Raw genomic sequence first — 23,375 nt, 5'->3', positions numbered from 1 at the left:
TAGCAATTTTTTACTAGCGTAGTCAAGTGCGCAATACAAATTTAAAATTATGCGCACGCGGGAAAATTTTAAATCGCTCACTACTGTGAGCCATAACCACTGTTGCCAACCTAATAATTTTTCTAACCTAAAATTTTTTTTGACAGAATCAATATGTTGACAAATTTTATTATTGTTCTTTATTATTATTTGGTTTTGTAAATATATATTTGTGCCATTTTATAGAAAAAGCAATGCTACTAAAAGATTATAAAAAATACATTTATTATCTTAAATCAAGTGGAATTTGCGTCGTTTCTGCGGGGTATGTAATTTTAATAAATTTTCATTAAAATAAAAAAGGAAAAATAGATTTTAAAAATTTGATATTTCAGTGGTTGTTGGATTTTGTATCAATTGCATCAGATTTCAGAAAAAGTTCGTTCATCTGTTGCAACTAATGTTTTACAATTAGAAAATATTCATGTACAATATATTTATGTTGACGATCCTCGACTTAAAGGTTTGTTATTGTTTTAATGTAATTATTGAAATTAATATTTTATAATAAATAATAAAAATATTATATTAAGAAACGTATAATATTATATATATAATATAATAATATTACATAAGAAAATTTTTCTTGTAGAAATCTTTATGTTTCGAGAAAAGGAGGATCTTAATTCGTACGTGAAGGAAAAACCACAAAATCTCACCAATATAATAATGAAATGGTGGAAATCATTGAATCGTAGTTTAGCTTATAGATTATTGTACATGGCACGAAATGGTTCAAAAAAAGAACGAGATAAGGCTGTATATTCATTGAGTAATTTAAAACATCTAAAAGGTATTTTTCTATTTTTCGAAATATTAAAAAAAAAAAGAATTTCAATTTTAATATTTTTTTTAGATTGGCATTATCGAGGTTTAGCACAAATGCTCGATGCAAGAACCGCTGTCTCTCTAGCAAGAATGCCTAATACAGATTTGAGATTTTTTTTACCTCCACCTTATTTTCATGAGAACCATAAACTTTTTGTATGATACAATTTTTTCTTTTAATATAATTAGAATACTAAAATTTTGTAATTGAAAAATAATTTTCTTTTTTATTTTTTTTTGTAGGACCTGATAGAGAGAGCACATAAAATTCTTTTGAAACTTGATAATTTATGTCACAGTTGTCATCCATGTTTAAAACAATTTATTAATAGAAAATTTAAAGATTTTCATCGCGTGAGTATATAAAAGAATAAATTTCTATTTCGAGTTTTATGAAAGTTAAGCATGAAAAAAAAAAATTTAGAGACGAAAAAACAAAACTTATTGTATATATAGAAGGAGTAAAACATAAAATCTCGTAGGAAGGTTTAATATTCGACCATGATTTAGTGAGTGTTGGTCTTGCCGTGCCACCAGCAATAACATGGGATCAAGAATTTCTTCAAAATTGTGTACAAGCTATTCATCATCATTCCTCTCTTGAGCAACACAGCAAAGGTTTTTTTTTCTCAAATTATTTAGGGTCAGACGGAGTAAATCCGAACGCTAATTATTTCAGCTTAATTAAAATTTTTTAAAATAAGTTCGATATGAGAATTTTTACCTCAGATCCTCTTCAAGAGATTCTAAGTATTATCCCATTTTTCGTTTGTTAATTAGCAACAGCATAAACAAAGATAACGAGTATTGCAAAAAAGATTGAAAATCAAAGATGACACTCTTTCAGTATTTTGTCTCGTATTTGAAGAAAAAGAAGCTAAAAATTTATTTTATTATTTATAATTGTTTGTTATGAATACTAGAACAGAAACTATTTTTGATTTTTGCCTTCTGTAAAATTTTATTAATAATATCAGACGGTTCGTATTTACCCAGGAAAATTGGAAAACCGGGGTAAATCCGAACGGTATTTTCAATAATTTTTTTTTACATCAGAGCCACACAAAATTGTTTTTATTTCATTACACTATTATTTTAACATTATAAAAGTACATAGAAAAAAGTTTTTCTTTCTATACGTATCCTCGTTAGTAATTAATAAGCAGAAACTTAATCTCTGTTCTCTCGAAGGAGTGTTTCAATTTTTTTGCCAAATGGTTTGTTGAATAAAGTTTTTCAGGATCTTAATAAAATTTGGTATTCTACGGTTTTTGGGGTCGCTAATTACCAATTTGAAGTCAGTTTTTCAAAATTCAAAATGGCGGACGAGAATTAAAAAATTCATTAGATTCGCTCGAAAATTGTTACTCGGGGGGTTTCAGGGTCGCTGATTACGAATTTGGAGTTAGCAAATTTGATCATTTTTAAAAATAAGTTTTAAGAAAGTCCGCCATTATGAATTTAAAAAATTTGACTTTTATTTTTGTATTTACATTCAATCACTCCAAAATACTTTCTGTATCAAGTTTTGCAAAAATCCATTATGATTTGATAAAGTTATTGAAGGTTTTAATTGTGTAATGCATTTTAATTTTTAACCTGTTTGATTTTTGTATTTATATATGATGCATTATTACATAATAGGTTTATTATCGTATTTTTTTTGAGTTTTTATATAAGTTTAACAATTGCAATACTTTAAATTTATTTTCCCTAAGATTTTTCTGAAATACAGAGTGGCGTTCGTATTTACCCCGGTATTTTAGGAAAGTTGCAAAGTATCGAGGTAAATACGAACGCTAAGTTTCCTGTGATTGTAATTTATCAAAAATTTTTGCTACCCCATAAAATTGTTCTATGGAAGTAAAGTAACAACTTCATGCACCAGAATACCGAAAGTATTTTTTTTTAAAGAAAAAACTTATATGTTATTGTTGAAACTTACTAAAAGCGTTCGGATTTACCCCGGTTGACCCTAATTTTTTTTTTGGTTTCTATTTAAAAATTTTTAAAATTTTCAGATGTTGCTGATGTTGGTGGTCTGGCTGTATTGATGAATATTCAAAATAAATTCAAAGATAACTTTAATATGAAAATATTACTTGCAAAAATATTGTCGAATTTGTCACTTCACTCTGACTATTTGGATGACATTTTTCGATCAGGTATAAGAAATTTGTAAAATATAAAACTATAAGCTCCGAAAACAATTTATGTTGAAAAAAATACAGAAAAGGGCGAATATTTTTTTAAATTGTCAATTTAATTTTTATTAAAATAGTTATTAAATATTTATTATTAATTATTAAATAAATTTAATATTTTGTGTTAAAATAGTTTTTAACATAAAAATTCTGTAATTTTGAAAAAAATCAGGATGGATAGGAATATTGGCAGCATGGTCAAGAGATGAGGATATTCGATTGTCAGCACCGGCAGCAAGAGCATTGGCAAATTTAGATTTAGATGATAATAAAGGTGAAATATATTCACAAAGAATTTATCCACTGCATCCATTGCACAGAAATCGAACACAAAGAAAAATGGATGTAATTTTTATACATGGACTTTTAGGTGGGGTTTTTGTCACATGGAGACAACGAGATTCACAATTTTTATCTGCGGAGATTGTAGGTTTGTCTTCAAAATTCTTATAGAAAACTTGTTTTTTTTTTTTTTCCTACAAATTTCAAATTGATGAAAATATTTATAAATAAATTTTTAGATCCTTGTCCCGAGGAATTTGATTCATTTTCCGAAATGATTGACGAATATCCACAGGAATTTGTCAAAGACTTAGCTGAGGATTTAAAAATGCGTGAATGGAAACGAATTGGTCATGATTTTGAAGTTGTTCTTCACGATTGTCCTGTAAATGTTAATTATCAAGCCTGTGGTCCTTATACTTGCAGAGGGTAAAAAAAAACAATTCAGTTTTTTTTTAATTTTCGAGAAATTAAAAAATTTTTTTATTTATTTCTAGAGATGATAAATGTATGGAAAGCAAAGAAAATCGTTGTAAAACGCAATGTTGGCCAAAAGATTGGCTTTCAAAAGATGTTCCTTCAGTGCGTGTTATTGGAATTAATTACGACACTAATCTATCGACTTGGACACCACTTTGTCCTATTGAAGGAATGAGGTACATTTTTGCAATAAAAAAATGATATTTTGTTTGATAAAATTTATCCATAATTATATAATTTTTAAATAAATTTTCTTTTCAGGAGTACAATTAAAGAAAGAAGCGATGAATTTATCAGAAAATTGGTTTTAGCCGGAGTTGGAAAACGACCCGTGGTTTGGATTTGTCATTCAATGGGTGGATTGTTGGCAAAAAAAATGTTGGTCGAAGGTAAAAATAAAAATTCAATTGTTTTTAAATATATAAGTACTAAAATGTATTTTTTAAAAAATGTAATTTTGAATGTATTGTAATTTTATTCTTTATTTCAGAATGGAAAAATGGGGACAAAAATAATATTTGCAAAATGTCGAAAGGTATAATTTTCTTTAGTACACCTCATCAAGGTTCAAGTGTTGCTGCATTGACACAAGCAACGGAAATGCTTGTTTGGCCCTCGATTGAAGTTAAAGAACTACGAGAACGTAAGTTCAATTTTTATTTTATCGAAAAATATTATTATTTTTAATTATCATTAATTATTTATTCCTCTAATTTAGAATCGCCAAAATTGCTGAAATTACACGCGAATTTTCTTAAAATGTTAGACAATTTTCCAATGGATATCGTTAGTTTCAGCGAAACAAAATCTACACTCGTTACGGCATTAAGATTAAAATTTAAATTTGTCAATCCAAAATCAGCAGGTAAATTTTATTATTAATTATTTTCAATTTTTTTTTGTCAATAATTAAAATTCTTTTCTAGATCCAGGTGTAGGTGAATTTTTCGAAATACCTCAGGATCATTTTTCCATTTGCAAACCGGCAAATAGACAATCATTTTTATATCAAAAAGTTCTCAATATTATAAAAAGAAATATTGAAAATTCACCACAAAAATCAAAGTCAGTGAAAGAATATTTTTCAATCTCAAATAAAGTGTCGTAAAAGGGTTTTTTTTTTTATTTATAAATATTCTATATTAAGAATGTAAAATATATTTCAAATAAAAAAAAAAGGAAAACGAAACAAAGAATTATCAACTTATTCGAATTTATTTAATAACTTAATTTAGACTAGTCAACATTAACAAAAGACCAGAGATTAATAATTTAAAACTGAATTTCGAAGAAAAAAAAAAATGATTAACAATGAAAAATTAATCCCAAGTACAGAATCACAAGAAGAATTTCTTTTTCACTTTTCTTTATTTATCAAATTTTTAAAAATTTGTATCATAATCCGGATGATGATGACGAGATAAATTAACGCTGCTATCGTATCCTCCATATTTACTGCTTGAATGTGATGGATTATAATAATATCCATTCCATTCTGATCGCCAACTATCGTACATATTGTATTTTTTACTCTCCATCATGGAACCATCAACTAAAATCTGAAACGTCGAATGAATATGAATTGACAAGTCAGGAATGTCGAAAAAAAACAAACAAAATGGAATAATTTCTTCTTTTTTTTCCATGTACCTTGTTTGAATTTGACTCGAAGGATTTATCATTCCAAGCAGTGCCCGGGTCATTCCACATTGTGTGAATGTCCGCTTTGTGATAATCGCTCGATCTTTGCATCGGTGGAGCGTGAGACGCTTGAATTACATTTTTCGTCGTCTCCTCATCGAATATCGCCATCACTGGTGGCTTCAATTTTGGTACGCTATGTCGATTTGCCAACTGAAAATAAAATGTTATCAATTTTATTTTAATTCCTTCATTTTTTTTTTATAATCTTATTAATTTGGTTTCAAATATTTAAATTCTACATTTAAATAAAAATTATTAATAAATAAAAGTAAAACTAAATAAAAATTATCAATAAATAAAAGTAGAAATAAATAAAAATTGAAAATATAAAGTTAAAAAATACCACAGAGACTCCAAAAATGATTATAAATAATAATCCTCCAATTCCAATGACTATGACAGCGATTGCCCATTGAGGAATCAATTTTTCTTCATGTTCCGACGAATGTGGAGTCATTATCCTCGGTATCACTAAGGAAAAAAAAAATATTATTCCTTATAAAAAAAAGTGTTCTTCAAAAAACTTACCAACAAAATCAGTAAACTTTGGATCAATGGTAAACATTCCCATTTTCAATGGACCCTTCGTTTTTGTCTCATTAAATCGATTATTATAGGTTCTCAATGAATCATGAAATATCACTTTTAATTGTTGAGTATTAACACCTTCGTGAAGATTATTTAATTCCACGAAATAATCGACGAGAATGCTCCCCTGGCTAAAACAACAAAAAATACGAAAATTTGTAAAAAATTTCAAATAAAATTATTACAAAAATAATTGAAAACACTACAAAAAAACTAAATACCTGAATGCGTCGATTCTTATGTTCTTGAACCATTTTTTAAAAACGGCAGATTTTGCAAAAACAAAATTCATCTGTAAAGAGAAAAAAAAAATTACGTTATTTTTTCATTCACTAAAAAAAATTCTAATTCGTCCTTTTTGAATTGTATAAATAAAATAATAATTCATTATCAAACAATTTCGAAAGGATGAAAAATTACAAAATTGAGACAAGAGAAAATTCTGGTAAAGAAGAAAGAAACGAAAAAAAAATTACAATATTGAAACAAAAGAGAATTCTGTTGAAGAAGGAAAAAAAAATGTGAAATAGCAGCGAATGAGTAAACCACAAAACAATAATAATAATAATAATAATAGTTAAAAAGCGCACCTCTCGTTCGACCTTGTTTGCAAGATCCTGCCATTCTCGTGTATTTCGATCAAGCAACTCGGGAACCCAAGTGGCATTGTCAATTATACGAATAGTACCCGCAACCTCACACTCATCATCACAAATACCCGGGGTCGTTGGTTTTGGAGTCGTTGTTGTTGTTGTGGTTGTCGTTGATGTACTCGAGACTTCGCTAATTGTGGGAAACTGAGATATATTGAAAGATGAAACAGTTGCAGTGCGAGCTGCCTCCAATAATTTTTCAATTGAAATTGGAGTTGTTGATGATGTTGGCCATCCAGTGAATTCAGTCGTTGCTCTAAAAATTCACCAAAAAAAAAAATTTTAATAAAAATTTATGAAAATTAATTAATAAAATTATAGTTTCGAAATCTTTTGATTATTTTTATTTATTTTTGTTTTCATAAGTTTTATATTTTTATTAGGTGCCACAAAAATTTTCTTTATAATTTTCCTTGACTTTCGGACAATATTTTTTGTGTTTTTCCCTGACATTTTCAAATTTTGTTTCTTTTTTATCAAATGAGAATTCTATTACAAAAAATTGTGATAAATGAAAATTATGTTAAACAAAAATTAACATTAAACATGTTAAACAAATTTTAAATTTAAATTCTTTAAAAAAAAACATATTTTCAAAAGTTTTAATAAAATTCTTTTTAAAAATTCAATTATTTCCAAAGCTTTCAATCAAATTTTAGAAAATTTCAATTACTTACTATTCTTTTAATTCAATATTCTGATATTCAATTCGAAAATTCAATTAATTTCAAAAATATAATTTAAATTATTATTATTTTTAAAAAAAACTTAATTATTTCATTATTCTGAGTAAATTCTTCGATAATTGAATTATTTTTAAAATTTTTAGATTAAAATCGTTTAAAAATAGAAAAAGTCAAAACTTTTAATTGCAACTCTTTTAATATTGATTTATTTTTATTAAATCCATAAAAAATTATGTTATTTATAAAAAAAAATTAATTAAAATTCTGGAAAATTTTGTCATTTTCAAAAAAATTTAATAAACTTCTCTCCAATAATTTAATTATTTAAACAATAACCAAATTAAAATTATTGGATTTTAATTTTAAATTTAAAAATTCTTTTCAAATTTAAAAAAAATTTTAATTTTTACAAAATTTATTTATTTCATTATATTATTAAAAACTTTGATTGCAGCTCTTCGAGATATAAATTATTATTTCCAAATATCAAAATTAAATTTTTACAGAATTTGTACATTTGAAGTTTTTTGTAAATTTAAATATTTTCCAAATTTTCAATTGAAAATATTCTAAAATTTAATCATTAACAAAAAATTTAACTGCTAAATTTCAATAATTTAATTAAATAACAACTAAATAAAAATTCTTCGATATTTTTCAATTATTTACAAAATCTTTTAATTAAAAATTCACTAAAACTCAATTAATGTTAAAAATTTGCAAATAAAAATCTTCAGCAATTCAAATTTCCCAAAAAAATTCAATTTCAAATCTAAAATTCAATTAACTTTAAAAATCTTAAAAAAAAACTATTCAAAAATTTAAGTATTTATAAATTTTTATCTAAAAAATTGTTCTCTAAATTAATTTTTAATAATTTTTCATAAATTGAATTATTTAAAAAAAATTTCTAAAATCTAGCGATTTGTTGTTGGAAATCAGAAATTCATTAAGTATTTTAGTAAGTAATTTAGTAAATTTAGTAATTAAGTATTAATTCGAATTTTTCCTCTTAATTTTGAATTTTAACCATTTATCTCAAACTGAGATTTTTTATTTTAAACTGTAAATAATATTTTATACTTTAATAATTCAAAGTTTTGTCCTAAAATTCAAAGTAATTTAAATATTTTTAAGGCAAAAAAAAAATAAACTATAATAATAATTAATTTCAATTACCTGATGGGCCAGCCCTTTTGAATTTTCGGTTGTGCAGCAGCGGGACCTTCGCCTCGCGGTGTTTGTGGTGTTGTAATTTTGGCACTTGGTTTCCTACCTCCCGGTCTACTTGGAAAAACGAGTTTTATTCCTCCAGTCTTCATTGTCGTTGAAATTGGCGTGACATTAGAAATTACAGTCTTTTCATCTCCATCTTTATCAGTTCCATTCTTTTTCTTCAAATTAAAGTCTTTTGGCAAGAAAGCAGCAATATTTACTTCTGATTTCGAAAATATATCTTGAATCGATTTATTATTATTATTATTATTTGTCGTTTTTGTCGAATTTTGTCCTTTTACCTTATTATTATAATCTTTGGGTAAAAATGCCGACACATCGACAGCCGATTTTGCAAATAAGTCTTGAATTGGTTTTTTATTGCTGTCATCGGTGGAATTTTTTTGTTCCTTAAAATCACGTGGTAAATAAGCTGAAATATCTACTTCCGATTTGGCGAATAAATTTTGAATCGAGGAAGAAGAAATTGATTTATCATTCTCAGTATTTTTTTCAAATGAGGAATTTTTTAACGATTCAGTGAGATTTATTTTGTGAGAATTGCTGAAAATTTTTTCTATTAGCGATTTTTCCGTGACGTTGTCTTCTTTCTTCGGCTTGTAACCTGGAGAAGGGAAATTTTCATTTAAAACTCAGGAATTAATTAATTTTAATTCATTAATTAAAATAAATTTTTGTTTTCATCAGAAACTCAATATTTTAAGGTTCTTTTATTTTGAGTATTTTTCAATTTTAATTTTGTAGAAAAAGAAAAATAGAATTTTAATTTCACTGAATATTCGATTTAATTGATTATTAATGTTGCAGAATTTTTATTTAGACAAAAATTAATTAGCCAGAAATTTAGATTTTTAATTATGCAGAAATTCGAATCAATTAGACAGATGGATATTCTGTTAAATTAATATTCTTTCTAATCTTCTTTCTGGATAATTAAGATTCTTTCGAATTACCATTCTACAAAATTAATATTCTACGAAACAACGTTTCGCACAAATTGAGATTCGATTAATTAATTAAATTAATCAAGAATTAATTTTCTTTTTAGAAGAAAGAAATATAATTATATTAGAAAACTAGCAAAATTAAACGCGCCAAATTGAGTATTTAATTATTTGTTATAAAGAAATTAAAGATTAATATTATTAATAATAATTTAATTTATTAGAATATTATTACATATTAAATGATAATAATGAAAATTATATGTTTACAAGCCTCGGATTATACGACTTTTTCCGACTTTTTTCAAAAATAAGACTTTTATCGACTTATTTTAATAAAATGCGATATTTTTTTTTACATTTGAAAAAAATGTAAATAAAATACATTTTTTTAGTATAAAATGTAGATCTTCTTCAGATCTTCTTCAATTCAATTATTTAAGAAATTTTCAACTAAGATGATTCTTCACCAAATTAATTATTTTTAATAATTTTAATGAAATACATCACAAATTCAATTATATCAAAATTATTTTTCAATTAAAATTTTTATGAAATTTAACAATTGTTTATAATTTAAAAAAAATATCACAATAAAATTGAATTATTTTTTAAAAATTTCAATTCAAAATAAACTAAAATTCAATTATTACCCGAAATTTTAATTCAAAATCAATTAAAAATCCAATAATTATCCAAAATTTTCAATTTAAAATTTAATTATTTACCAACTTTTCAATTTAAAATTAAATAAAATTCAATTATTTTCTAAAATTTCTATTCAAAATTAATTATCCAAATTTTCAATCAAAAATGAACTTAAATTAAATTATTATCCAAAAATTCAATTAAAATTCAATTTTTTCCCAAAATTTTCAAAATGAACTGAAATTCAATTATTTTCCAAATTTAAAATCAAATAAAATTTCATTATTCTCAAAAATTTGAATTCAAAATTAATTGAATTTTCAATAATTTGAATTTAAAAGCATCTAAAATTTAATTATTTCTAAAATGTTCCATCGAAATTTTTTTTTTTTTTGAAATTTAATAATTTCAATTATAACTCTAAGGAAATTCAATTATTTTTAACTACTTTAATAATATTCTTTGAAAATTCAATTAAATTTAAAAAATGTATTCCAAAAATTGTTTGATAAATTATTTTTATTTCTGTAAAATTTAATAATTGTTTGAAAATTAACAATATCTTTTGAAATTTAATTATTTCTAAAAATTTCAACTTTAACCCTTCGAAAAGGATTATTATTAAAAAAAATTTTTTTTTATTTAAAAGTCTGTAAAATATTTTTGTTAAAATAAAAAACAAATCCACTTTTTTTTGGAATATAAATCGACTAAAACGACTTTTTGTGTCTTTAAGTTGATTTGAGGTCTGTATTTTTATAATTAATATTTAATAGGTATTCGTTGGCCCCTGTACCTCAAAAATTAATTTTTAAAAATAATTTTTTTTTCAAATTACTATCTTGTACAAAATTTCCTGGCGCATCTTTTTTCTCATCATAAATTTTTTGTATTTGTATACAATTTTTGAATCAATATACAACTTTAAAAAAAATTTCGTTGGTAAACGTTGTGTACTTCAGCTTCATTGAAAATTTTTTTTTGTCCGAAACATTTTTTTTCGAAATCTATATGAAAAATAAGGAAATACGTATTTTTTTTATTTTTTTATTTGATGAAAATGAAGGAAGTTATGATTTTTTGAAATTTAAGGGGAGGGACCGCTGAAATTTTAACACATCAAAATTAAAGCTGTTTAAGGGTGGTCAATTTTTTTTCTGACAATATTAATTATTTAAATGTATAATATATCATGAAAAATTGAAAAACTATAAATTTGTTAATAATTTTTAAAATCAAATTCAAAATTCTCGAAAATTTAAAATTTAAACTTCTCTCACAATTTTAATTATTTTTGACTGCCGATTTTTTTATACGCTTGTTTCATGATTCTAAACAATCAAGCGTATGGATTTTGAAAAATTTCAATTTTTTCAAAAAATGAAAATTTTGAAAAATAAAAATATTTGTAAAATTGTTAAAAATTACCTTTTGTTGTTTTTCTCAGTAGAATAAGATTTTTGGTTGAAAAAAAAATGTTGAAAAAAATTATTACCCCTAAACAAGATCAATTTTGATTGCTTTCAATTTTAGTGGTAATTTTGAAAAAATTCAACTACTTCCACAATTTTCATTATTTTTTATTGTCGAATTTATTTTACGCTTTTTTCACGATTTTAAACAATCAATCGTATGGAATTTAAAGAAATTTAATTTTTCCAAAAAATAAATTTTCTAAAATGGCTAAAAAAAATTTTTTTTGAAATTTTAATAATTTATAATAATTTTGGATCCTAAATTATGCCAGAAAAAAAATTGACACTCTTTAACAATAATAACTTCAGTAGGCTGAAATTTCACCGGTCCCTCCCCTTAACGTCAACGAAAAAAGTGTGTTTTTGGAACATTTTTTAATCTATTGTACTAAGAAATTAAAAATTATGCTATATATGAAATTTGTTCATTTTTTCTCAAATTTTTCAAATATGTGCTAAAAAATAACGTACCTATAACAGAAACAACAAAAAAGTTGAAATTAAACTTATAAAGTGAGTTTTCTCAAAAGAGACACTTTCGATTTTTAATTTTTTTTTTGCATTACAATCTCTGATGACTGAAGAATTTTTTCCCCTATCTGCAAAAGTGGTAGTTTTAGTTTTTAAATTACTATTTACATTTTTTAAGCTTGACGCAACGATTTTTAGTATGTTTTTATGAAAATTAAATAAAAACAAATAAATGTTAATGGAAAAAGGTTATATTTGTAGAAAAAATGCTTAAATTCTGTGAGCTGTACTAAAAAAAATTATAAATAGTAATTTAAAAACTAAAAATACCACTTTCGCAGATAGGGGAAAAAAATTCTTCAATCATCAGAGATTGTAATGCAAAAAAAAAATTAAAAATCGAAAGTGTCTCTTTTGAGAAAACTCACTTTATAAGTTTAATTTCAACTTTTTTGTTGTTTCTGTTATAGGTACGTTATTTTTTAGCACATATTTGAAAAATTTGATAAAAAATGAACAAATTTCATATATAGCATAATTTTTAATTTCTTAGTACAATAGATTAAAAAATGTTCCAAAAACACACTTTCTTCGTTGACGTTAAATTTCAAAAAATCATAATTTCCTTCATTTTCATCAAATAAAAAAATAAAAAAATACGTATTTCCTTATTTTTCATATAGATTTCGAAAAAAAATTTTCAATGAAAATTTCCCATATAATTTTGTTATGAAATTAAATGAATTTCACAAATTTCAAGGTCCGCTAAATTAAAGTGAATAGAATCTGAGATAAAAATTATTTACCTGGTGGTAAGAAGGCGCTAATATCTTCAAGAATTGTGGCACTCTTCGAAGTAGTTGTACTTCGCGATGTTGTCGCTTCAGTAACGGCAACTGTGGTAGCAGTACTCTTTGGAAATTGTCTTCTGAGACTGCTTTTTGGATAATTTTTCGGTAACAATCCCTCTAAATCATCGAGAGTTGTTTGATATTTAAACCTCGAGGTACTCGCCTTCGAAGTAGTTGATTTAATCGTAGTTGTTGTACTGACAGTAGTTGAAGGTGTTGTCACACTTGTCGTCGTTGAAAATCTCTTATCACTATATCGTCGTGGAACAAATTTTCCCGGTGGTTTTATCGTTGAATATCGTTTCTGATTTGTTGGTGTCTCACTATCGGCTGGTGGTTCATCCATTTGCAATGTATTGCCAGCATTTCGAAAACCACCGGCGAGAAAACCATTTGACAATTCAGATTGAACCCTATCGAGTTTATCGATAATACTCTCGGTTGATTCGGATGATGTGTGAATTTTTTTACTTGTCACCATTTCCTCTTTGCTTTGATCAAATTGTTCGACACGATCAATAACGGGGAATGGTAAAAATCGAGCACCCGAAATACTACGACTAGTTTGAACTGAGGCGAGAATTCGCGATGAATCTTCAGTTGTGACGACAATTTGACTTGTGTCGTCAATTGATTTTGAAGTGATTTCAGTTGAGGACAATATTGAGCTGGGCGATGTGGGTGGTGCAGAAATTTGCTCCGTTGTCAATGGCGATGAAGTTACTGGCACTGAAAATGTACCATTTACGACACTTTTTGTTGTCACCACAGAAACGACTGCTTCTCCAATTAAAATCGATTTTGATGATGATTCTTCAGCGGGTGGTTTAGTTACAATTTCCTCTGATTCTTTTGTTTCCACATTTTTATCATTTTGTGAATGTGAATCAGTTTCTGAAAAATCATCATCTATTTCTAATTCTTTTTCTTTTTGCGGTAACAAAATCTCGGAAGAAGAATTAGATTTTGAAATTTCAGAAGAGAATTTTGATTTTTTGTCTTCTGATTTGGATTCATTTTTGAAAACTGATTTTATTTCTACATTTATGGCCATTGAATCGTTTTTATTTGATTCTAAATTGTGTTTTTCTGCTCCTTGCAATGGAAGTTTCTCCTCGATTGCCGAAGGATCGGGATAATCCACACTGACTGAAAAATAAAATAAAATTTTTAATATAATTAAAAATAATTTATTTTTATTATTTCTTGATTATTGAAAACAACAATTAAATTCTTAATTTAAAAACTATAATTCTTGTTTTGAATTTTTCTTAAAATTTATTGTGTAAGAAATTTTACGTCACCACTGCTTCTGACATTTGAATTTGAATGAAACTCGTTGACCTATAGGTAACTAAATTTTCTATTTCGTCATATTTCACACGAGACATTTTCCAGTTTTATGAACCGCTTTCAATTTTTATTCAGTTCAAATTATTTTTTGTACTGAAATTATTTTTAATTAAAATTACAGAAAATTAAAATCATAGAAAATTAAAATTAAAAACAAATTGTAAATTACAAAATTTTTTATAATAAAATTAAAATAAAAAATAAAAAAAAAATTAAAATTAAAATCAAATTACTTTTTATACTGAAATTATTTTTAATTAAAATTACAGAAAATTAAAATTATAGAAAATTAAAATTGAAAACAAATTGTAAATTACAAAAATTTTTTATAATAAAATTAAAATAAAAAAAAAATTTAATTTTAAATTTAATTAGAAAAAAAATGTGAAACAAATCAATTGTTAAATAAAAGAAAAAGGAAATATCAGATTGTCCTCAAGGTTCTAATCCCCGGGAGAGAATATAATAATTTAAAATCAAGTTTTTTGACATCAATAGAATAACTAGAGCAAACTAGAGGGAAAGTAAAAGTCCGCTTCGTATAAAATGACGTAACAATAATTTTCGGTCGTTTAAAGGCATCCACCCACAAAAATACAAAAGTATATTCTACATCAAGTGAATGTACATTAAAACTTGTTTGTACTACTTTTCAAATTTTATCGACAACCACTATCTTTAAAAAAAAAAATTATTTCATTTCCCAACAGAAGAGAAAAAAAAATGTGCATTTTTTTTTCCAAATATGTGACATTATTTTTCAATTACGTAGTCAAGAAACGGAAGTAAAAATAATTTCCAGTTCCTTATACACATTTTACGACCTAGTTCTTATATAGAGAAAGTTTTTAAAAGTTTTCCTCTTTTACTCGATAGAGTGATGTATAGAAAATGATTTCTCAGTGAAAAGCGGCATCAGAGAAAGTGAAAAAAAATAAAAAAGAGGAAAAAAAAGTGTAATGGAATGGAATGGAAAATAGAATCAGGTGGATATGTAGCGCATAAAACCAGTAATCAAGAATGATAAAGTGAGCTATATGAAAACTAAGGTGCTATCTTAATCGAAATGTCATGATTTAAAATCTCGAACTTTCCCTCTTGGGCCTTTTTTAGAAAGTCGTAAAACCATATCGATTCAATGATTGTGATTTTTTTTTTATAAATCTCGCCTTTTTAATTGAAAAATCAAGAGACTATAGCAAATTCAATTAATTCCTTAATTGCACAATTAGAAACAAAAAAAATTGCTTTTCCTCGCGCTAAGAAATTTGTTTACAATTTTTTAAATTTACAATATTTTTAAAAATAAATGAATAAAAAATAAAATAAACCGAGAAGTTTTTTTAAATTTTATTTTGTAAAAAATTTAATAAAACTCACCATCGGCAGAATGTGTATCATTTTCATAATCATCGTAATAATAATAGGAGTCGTATTGAGTTGAAGCGGGATCTTCGTGTTGATTGGCCTGATGAGAGGAATTATTTTTGCCGTTAATATTTTTATTGCCAGCTTGAAGATGAGCGGTGTGATTTAATACTTGTTTCACGGGTGTATTCTCATAGTCGTGATGAACTCGAGAGCTTCTGGGATCCTGTTCTGATTCAAGATCACCCTCGTAATCTTCATCGACATATTCCACCTCATCATTCTCTTCATGGCTGATTACTTCGGCCTGCGACGGAACCCTGACATTGTTCTCACGAAACAATGATAAAGACGACAACGGCGACGATGCTCCGTTACCGGAAATGGGAGCCACTTGTTGCTGCTGCTGTTGTTGTTGTTGTTGCTGTTGTTGTCGCAGTCCATACACGGAATTCGTTGGATAAAACGGAATTTGGATCCACGATTGTCTTGCATCTAAAACTAAAAAATTAAAAATTAAATTATTATTATAATTGAATTACAATTATAATTAAAATACAAAAAAAAATATTCAAGAATTATTTCAAATTGTGAAAGTTGTGTTTGTAATTTTAAATTACAATTGAAAAATGCCTTTTCTAAAAAGGGAGGTCATTGACTATATGTGAAAAAAATATAATCACATTACGAGGTCATCGATATACAGGATAACAACTTTATTAACGCCTAATGGTAATTATAATCATGATCTCTAAGCGACGATCGGATACAGTTCTCGCGCAAAAATGATTGCAAAATATTTTATTTTTATTGTCAGTAAAGTGCCCGACAATTTCCAACTTATGGTTTCTCGCGGCAAATATGTTTTGCAATAAAAAATTTCGCAATATTACTCTCCGTTAGAAAACTGGGACACTTCTTTAGATTTTAGCATTTATAATAAATAGTCAAATATATTCCTGTTTTATCTAAAAAAAAAATAATTGCGACAAAAATTATTTACTTAAAAATTAAATAAATCATTATTAAATAGAAAAGGAAATAAAAATTATAAATCAAAAATAAATAAATTAAAATTGAAATTTTATTCCTATTGGAAAATTTTTTTTTATTAAAATAAAATAAATCGTTTCTAAATTAAATAGAAAAGAAAATAAAAATTATATTCAAAAATCAAATAATGTTCAATAAATTAAAATTAAAATTCTATTTCTATTGGAAAATTTTTTTTTCATTAAAATTAAATAAATTGTTTCTAAATTAAATAGAAAATAAAATAAAAATTATATTCAAAAATCAAATAATGTGCAATAAATTAAAATTGAAATTCTATTCTAATTGAAATTTTTTTTTCCCATTAAAATTAAATAAATCGTTTCTAAATTAAATAGAAAAGAAAATAAAAATTATATTCAAAAATCAAATAATATGCAATAAATTAAAATTAAAATTCTATTTTAATTGAAAATTTTTTTTTCCCCATTAAAATTAAATAGAAAATAAAAATTATATTCAAAAATGAAATAAAACTGTATCTAAAATTGAAATCCTATTCCAGGAATGCCTTTGACCCAGATAAATGCGTTTTTGTAGGTCAAAGAAAATAATTTTTTGGAGGCGCGCTATTTTTTACGGCTATTGAATGCAAAATAATAGCTTCTTTCAAAAAAAAAAGGACAGACTGGCATCGATCATCATTTTCGTAATCGCTCTTTATTCGAAACAATGAACTTTGACGAAAGCCATTGTTCCTGCGGCAAGGAGCCGCCTTTCACGTCTGAAACAGAATCACAGAATCAGCTCGCGGTATGCAAAGAGAGGCAATAATGATGAAATATTTCATAATGCAGGCTATAATAACATCTTGTAATATTTTTCCTTTTCTTTAAATTTTTTTCTCCTCTGCAGAAAAGAAATAAATTATTTATATGCAAAAAGGAATGCATATATGCGTCTCGTGACTTTTCAAAATAAGAATAAAGTTAAATTTTTTTTTTTCAATTGAGATTTATGAGATTCGCATTATAATAGTACACTAATTGCATATACATTTCTGCTGTAGGCTTTTTTGCGATTCAATCTGAACTTAATGGAGTATGCATCTCCTTTTCAATTTCTCTCTCTCTCTCTCTCTCTCTCTCTCTCTCTCTCTCTCTCTCTCTCTCTCTCTCTCTCTCTCCGTCTCTCATTCTCAGTTGTTAAACATTTTACGAAATTGTCTGAAACAAATTACTGGTATTTAATGAACTCTAAAAGTATGCTACTAGTTTACATATTAGTCAATTTTCACTTATTAATATCTGGAAATGATTGATCAGAAATAAATTACGAAACTATTTCATAATTTTCAATATTTCAAATTAAATTAATTTTTTTTTTTCATTTACAAAAAATGACCCTTTTTTTCGAAAAAAAAATTCCAAATTGCTTAAATTATTCAATTTATTAATTTAGAATAATTTTTACTATCATTATCATTTTTCTTTTTATTTTGAAAAAATAGTTTTTTTTTTAATTGAATTAATTAATTTAGATAAATGGTAATTATTTCATTAAATCAGTATGCAAACTGAAAGAAAGTTTTTTTTTTTTTTTTTTTTATAGGATCAATTTTGCAGTAAAGGTGGCTTAATTGACATAAAGTCGATTTTGTTTTATAGCGTTATTAAAGTCAATGAAGTTGGTTTACAACTTCAACTCAGGAAGTTTTTAAATACATATAAAATATATATATATGCTCTATATGCGTAATTTCTCAGTTCACTGAAGAAGTGAAAACGAAGTAGGAAATTTCTATTTTATTTTCAAATAATGATGAACTGATTTCCGATAAATAATAATAATATATAATCACATAGTTCATTTAGTAAGGAAATTTCTATTTTCAAATATTTTTAGTGCACTCATTTAATTTTTATAATTCCGTTTAAAAAAATAATACCCAAAATTATTTACCTAAATTATACATATTATTTATCAATAATTATATATTATTTATGTTAATAATTGTATATTATTTTTAAGTAGCGTAAAATCATTCACAAAATAATAATTTTCTCGGCAATAATAAATCTAAAAATCCTCGATAAATACTCAATAAAAAAAAATTTAATTTTAACAATTGTAATAACAAAAAATATTCATTATTTTCCTCTGTGATTCATAAAAAAAAAATTAAAAATAAAAATTTACATTGTAAAAATAATCCCCTCGCCTTATCAATTTTTCGTACGATTATAGAAAAAAAATTTCGGATCTCATTTATTTATATATTTCGCTTTTTTGTATAGAGTCTAATTTTAGGATTTAAAATCCGAATCGAGATAAACAAACAAAAGGGATGAGAAAAAAATTACGTTTGCATCCAAGAATGCAGAAGGATCTGAATTCTGGTTCTTCTATACTTTTTTTGTTCGAAAAAATAAAATAAAATAAACGAAAGAAGGTTCACGAAACTTTAAGTGCATTTTTTTTACACATTTAAATTAGAAAAACGAAAAGAAAACAACGTGTGATTCACTGTCTTTATGTTTGTGAATCAAGGAAAGTAGATTTTTTTATTGGACCATAAAAGTGTTTGAAATTTAGTTTCGAACCGCTTTTTTTACACTTTCACAAGTGAGAATAAAAGAAAAAAGAAATTTAAAAATATAAAAATTACTTGATATTTAAAAATTTCGAATTATCGATTTTTTTTAATCATTTAGATATTTTTAAATATTTCTCACAAAAAGAAATATAATTTTACTTTCAAAAAAGAAAATAAAATAAAAAATTCTCAATTTAAATTTAAAAATTATTATTTTTTGTATAAAAAATATTGCGCAATTATTATATAAATTATTAATAATTATTTGCAAAATTCAACAAAAATAGAACAATGGAAACAATATAAGACTTGATTTCGAAATTTTTTATTTCTCAGCTAGAAAAAGTGTAGGACGCATTCTTGAGACTTAGCGAGCCTGACCGAATTAATTAACAATATAATCACGATGAAAAATAGTTATTTGCTGTCGGGAATATTAAAGAAATAACGGAACGGAATTTCTTTTTTTTTTTTCCTTTCCTTCGTGTCAGGAAAAATGAAAGGAAGGAAGAATTATTTATTCCAATTTAATTGGGACAATTACAAAAAAAAAAGAGAAAAAAAAATCGGAAGCAGACATTCGATGTAACAAGGCTATGAGTTTAAGGATTATTCCGATTGCGTGATATTAAAATGAGGAAGCGTAATACTTGCAAAACAAATTGAAGCCCAAAATAAAAACCGGTTGTGGTTACAAGAAATGTATATATATACTTTTTGGTAACATGAAACATGGGTAAATTTTTAGTTCATGACTCAAACAAAGAAAATTCCCGTTACAAAATTTCTTTTCTGAATCAGTGAACAATTCCTTCATTTTTCTATTTAATTTAATTTAATTAATAATTAATTATTAAATTATTATTTTTTAATATTAAATTAACACTTCTTTTTTATTTTTTTTGTAATTTTTTTATTTTTAATAAGGAAATGTCTTTCGCAATTTTAAAATAAAATTCTTCTCTAAATAATTGTAAATAATTATGAAAAGGTTGAGAATTCTCATTAAGTCACTCCCTATAACAACTTTTCATTTCTTTGAGAAGAATTACCTAATCAAGCCATTCATAAAAGGTATATTGTGCTTCTCGTTTACAAATAATAATAATAATAATATGTGCTATGACTTTTATATAAAATTGTGTGAAAAAAAAACTGTCATCAGTGAAAGATATTTTACCGATTAAATAAATAATTCAAAGAAAATGAAAAACAAATAAAAAGTGTTTCACATTGAAACTATAAATGCCTTTCCGCATACTTGACAGAGAAATCAATTTTTTTTTTTTTTTTTTTTAATATCGCAATAAATAATTAAAATCAATTTCTAATTGTTTAAGTTTGAAAAATAAATTTCATATTTTCTAAATTATACAATTTATTATTAATAAAGACTAATTTGTTTTATGTGAAAAAAAAATAAGGAACTAATTTGTTTTCTTGAAAATGAATTCGATTATTTATATTCAATTTTGTTTTTGCTAGTTACGATCATTTGGAAAATTAAATAAATGGGAAATTCTTACATTATAGCCAGACCATGACCTTAGATCATAAAGTTTGTGTTTGTAAAATAATGAATATTTCTTTAACTTTTTTTTAATTAAATTTTCTTGATTGTACTTTAAGGAATGTTGTTCTTGACAGCGGCATTGACTAAACGTATTTTTACTATTATTCAATTATAAATCATCAATTTCCAAGTCCGTAATTGAATTTTGCATATAATAAAATTTTGTAAATAATTTTCATACATACAAATTTAAAATATTAATTATAAATTATTAAATTTTTATGTAAAATTTAATTGCTAATTAAAAAATATTATTACTATTTACTATAATTATTACTATAATAAAAATAATAATATTAATATTAATTTTATTCTTTTTTTTTTCCTCTACTAAATTTGTTTCGTAAAAAATAATGAATAATAATAAAAAAAAATTATTAATAGCAATTAATAATTAATAATAATAATAATTATTAATAATAATATAATAATAATATAAAAATAATAATATAATAATTATTAATTAATAATTTATTTATTTATTTATTTGGAATAATTAATAATTAATTTTTTTTAACTAATTAGGTTTTATTAAAATTATTATTTTCATTTAAATTCCATTTTTAATTATATAAGAATGTTTTTTATTTTATCGAAAATAAAACAAAATAAAAAAGTGAAATCCAATCAAGATTATTCAATATTTAATTATACTATAGAAAAAGAAATTAATTATTCGTGAATATTTACTTTAATTAATATTAATATTTAATTCATTGAATTATTATTATTCAATTATTTAATTATTACTCAATTATTATTCAATTATTATTATTAAATTGAAATTGAATACTAAAATTTTACTTTGAATTTGAAATTTTACTGTTAAAAAAAAAAAATTACGAAATTAAAATATTTTTTTTTCTCATTCAAATGTGAAATTTTTTTGTCATACTGAAAAGTGACAGTTGGCGGTGATTTGAATGCGTTGAAAATGATAACGTATGGATTGCTTGTACCTGGACGTGATTGTTGTTGATGACTCTGTACCAAAACGGAAGCAATCAGGACCATAAAGAAAAGGACATTGCGAGTCGAAACATCCGGATGTCCCGAAGGTTGTCTCCTCTCGTTCATGTTTTTTTTTTCGTGCCAGTTTTTTGATGACAGATCAAGTAGCAATCCACAAAATCATCACCAAATCACTCGCGCATTTTTGTTGGTCCATTTAAAAAAAAAAAGAAAGGAGATTCAATTTCTTTTATCTCCTTTTTCGTTCAAGTTTCTTCTTTTCTTCTTTTAAACAAACTTGTAAACAGAAAATTTAAAAAAATCGTTGTAATACGCGTGATTAAAAAAAATTAAATATAAAATGGACATTTTTAGTGGACACGCCAACAACACAACATTCCGCTTGTCACTGGCAGGCAAAGGAACCTCGAGAGGTAGAAAGCAAAATGCCACTTTCACTCGACGACTCGACTCTGTGCGCGTTTATTCGCGTAAGGAGTTGGCATGCCGAGGCCGTCGAGGTTCCTCGCTACCAGCAAACATTATTCCTTCTTTCAAACAAGGTGGGAGAAGATCGAAATTGAAAAAAAAAAAAAAATTACACCTACTCTCATTGTCGCGTGTCACAATCATCTTGTGCGGTATCATTCAAGTTTTTTTTGACAATCCTCTTACTTTCCATAATCGTTCTGCAAAATTCTGTTATCCTCAATTTAGAAAATTTATTTTCCTGACCTAATTTCAAAAAAAAAAGATTTTACACCAAAAGAAAAGAAAAATAGAAATTGTTATTAAAATTAAAATAGTATAATAAAAGAAAAAAAAATCCTGGTATGAAAAACACACCTTGACAAATGATTTTCTCGAAGTTGGTAATGACCCGGTCGCCCTGAGATCAACGAGAACGAACCAAGAGAAGACGTAGGAAAATATTCCTTCTGCAAGCATTAGACTGGAAACGAAGTTAAAGTAGATTACCTTGGCGATGTACTTCTCTTTTGTTTCCCCGTCCCTTCACTCGTTCGAAACTGCAGGTCAACTCTCCTGTTTATTTTCCGATTAACATATACTATAAATATTTTTCACGCATAAACAAAAATCATTTTACAAAATTTATATCTTTCCAACATATATCATTTAAATTACATAAAAATGTAATGTTTTTCAAAAAAGAATTCTTTTTTTGAAAATTCTAGAATAGTTCTCGCGCAATAACATTTATTGGAAAAAAAGAAATACTCAAGGTTTTCAACCACTCTCCTTGAGTGTTGAAAAAAAAAAAATTCAGTTTCAGGAAATTAATGGTTAATATTGATACGAATTTGTTTCCCACCTCAACGCTCACGCTTTTCTATATACAAAGGACAACAAAACAGTCTAGGTCTAGGTGAATGACCTTAGTATTTCAATTTTTCCATTATTTAAATTTCAATAAAAATAAATTTTAATTCG

The 23,375-nt window shown here is 25.0% G+C and overlaps 2 protein-coding genes across 3 annotated transcripts; one reads left to right on the top strand and one right to left on the bottom strand.

The window, feature by feature from the left end:
- The first annotated feature begins 119 nt into the window (after positions 1-119).
- LOC127288663 (protein SERAC1) lies at positions 120-5,045 on the top strand. Of its 2 annotated transcripts, XM_051316268.1 has the most exons (15): positions 120-304; positions 375-502; positions 632-832; positions 896-1,023; positions 1,111-1,221; positions 1,350-1,485; positions 2,889-3,032; positions 3,244-3,345; positions 3,442-3,501; positions 3,593-3,782; positions 3,851-4,009; positions 4,095-4,222; positions 4,324-4,476; positions 4,552-4,698; positions 4,760-5,045. In XM_051316268.1, exons 1-15 carry the CDS (start codon positions 234-236, stop codon positions 4,939-4,941), a joined length of 2,040 nt encoding a protein of 679 aa, XP_051172225.1. In that variant the 5' UTR covers positions 120-233; the 3' UTR covers positions 4,942-5,045. The 2 variants fall into 2 exon arrangements, with proteins under 2 accessions (XP_051172225.1, XP_051172224.1); XM_051316267.1 differs by having other exon boundaries at positions 121-304; positions 3,244-3,501.
- On the bottom strand, positions 5,030-22,313 carry LOC127288662 (uncharacterized). The gene is made up of 10 exons (XM_051316266.1): positions 21,932-22,313; positions 15,823-16,311; positions 13,045-14,238; positions 8,644-9,304; positions 6,716-7,034; positions 6,347-6,417; positions 6,066-6,256; positions 5,881-6,008; positions 5,484-5,687; positions 5,030-5,392 (listed from the first exon to the last, which is right to left on the bottom strand). The coding sequence occupies exons 1-10, from the start codon at positions 22,047-22,049 to the stop codon at positions 5,216-5,218; spliced, it is 3,552 nt and encodes a 1,183-aa protein (XP_051172223.1). The 5' UTR covers positions 22,050-22,313; the 3' UTR covers positions 5,030-5,215.
- Positions 22,314-23,375: the final 1,062 nt, after the last annotated feature.

Source organism: Leptopilina boulardi, unplaced genomic scaffold (genome assembly GCF_019393585.1).
Source record: "Leptopilina boulardi isolate dan_hultmark-lab unplaced genomic scaffold, ZJU_Lbou_2.1 LbouV2_392, whole genome shotgun sequence".
Taxonomy (NCBI): domain Eukaryota; kingdom Metazoa; phylum Arthropoda; class Insecta; order Hymenoptera; family Figitidae; genus Leptopilina; species Leptopilina boulardi.
This window is presented reverse-complemented; position numbering and strand designations above follow the sequence as displayed.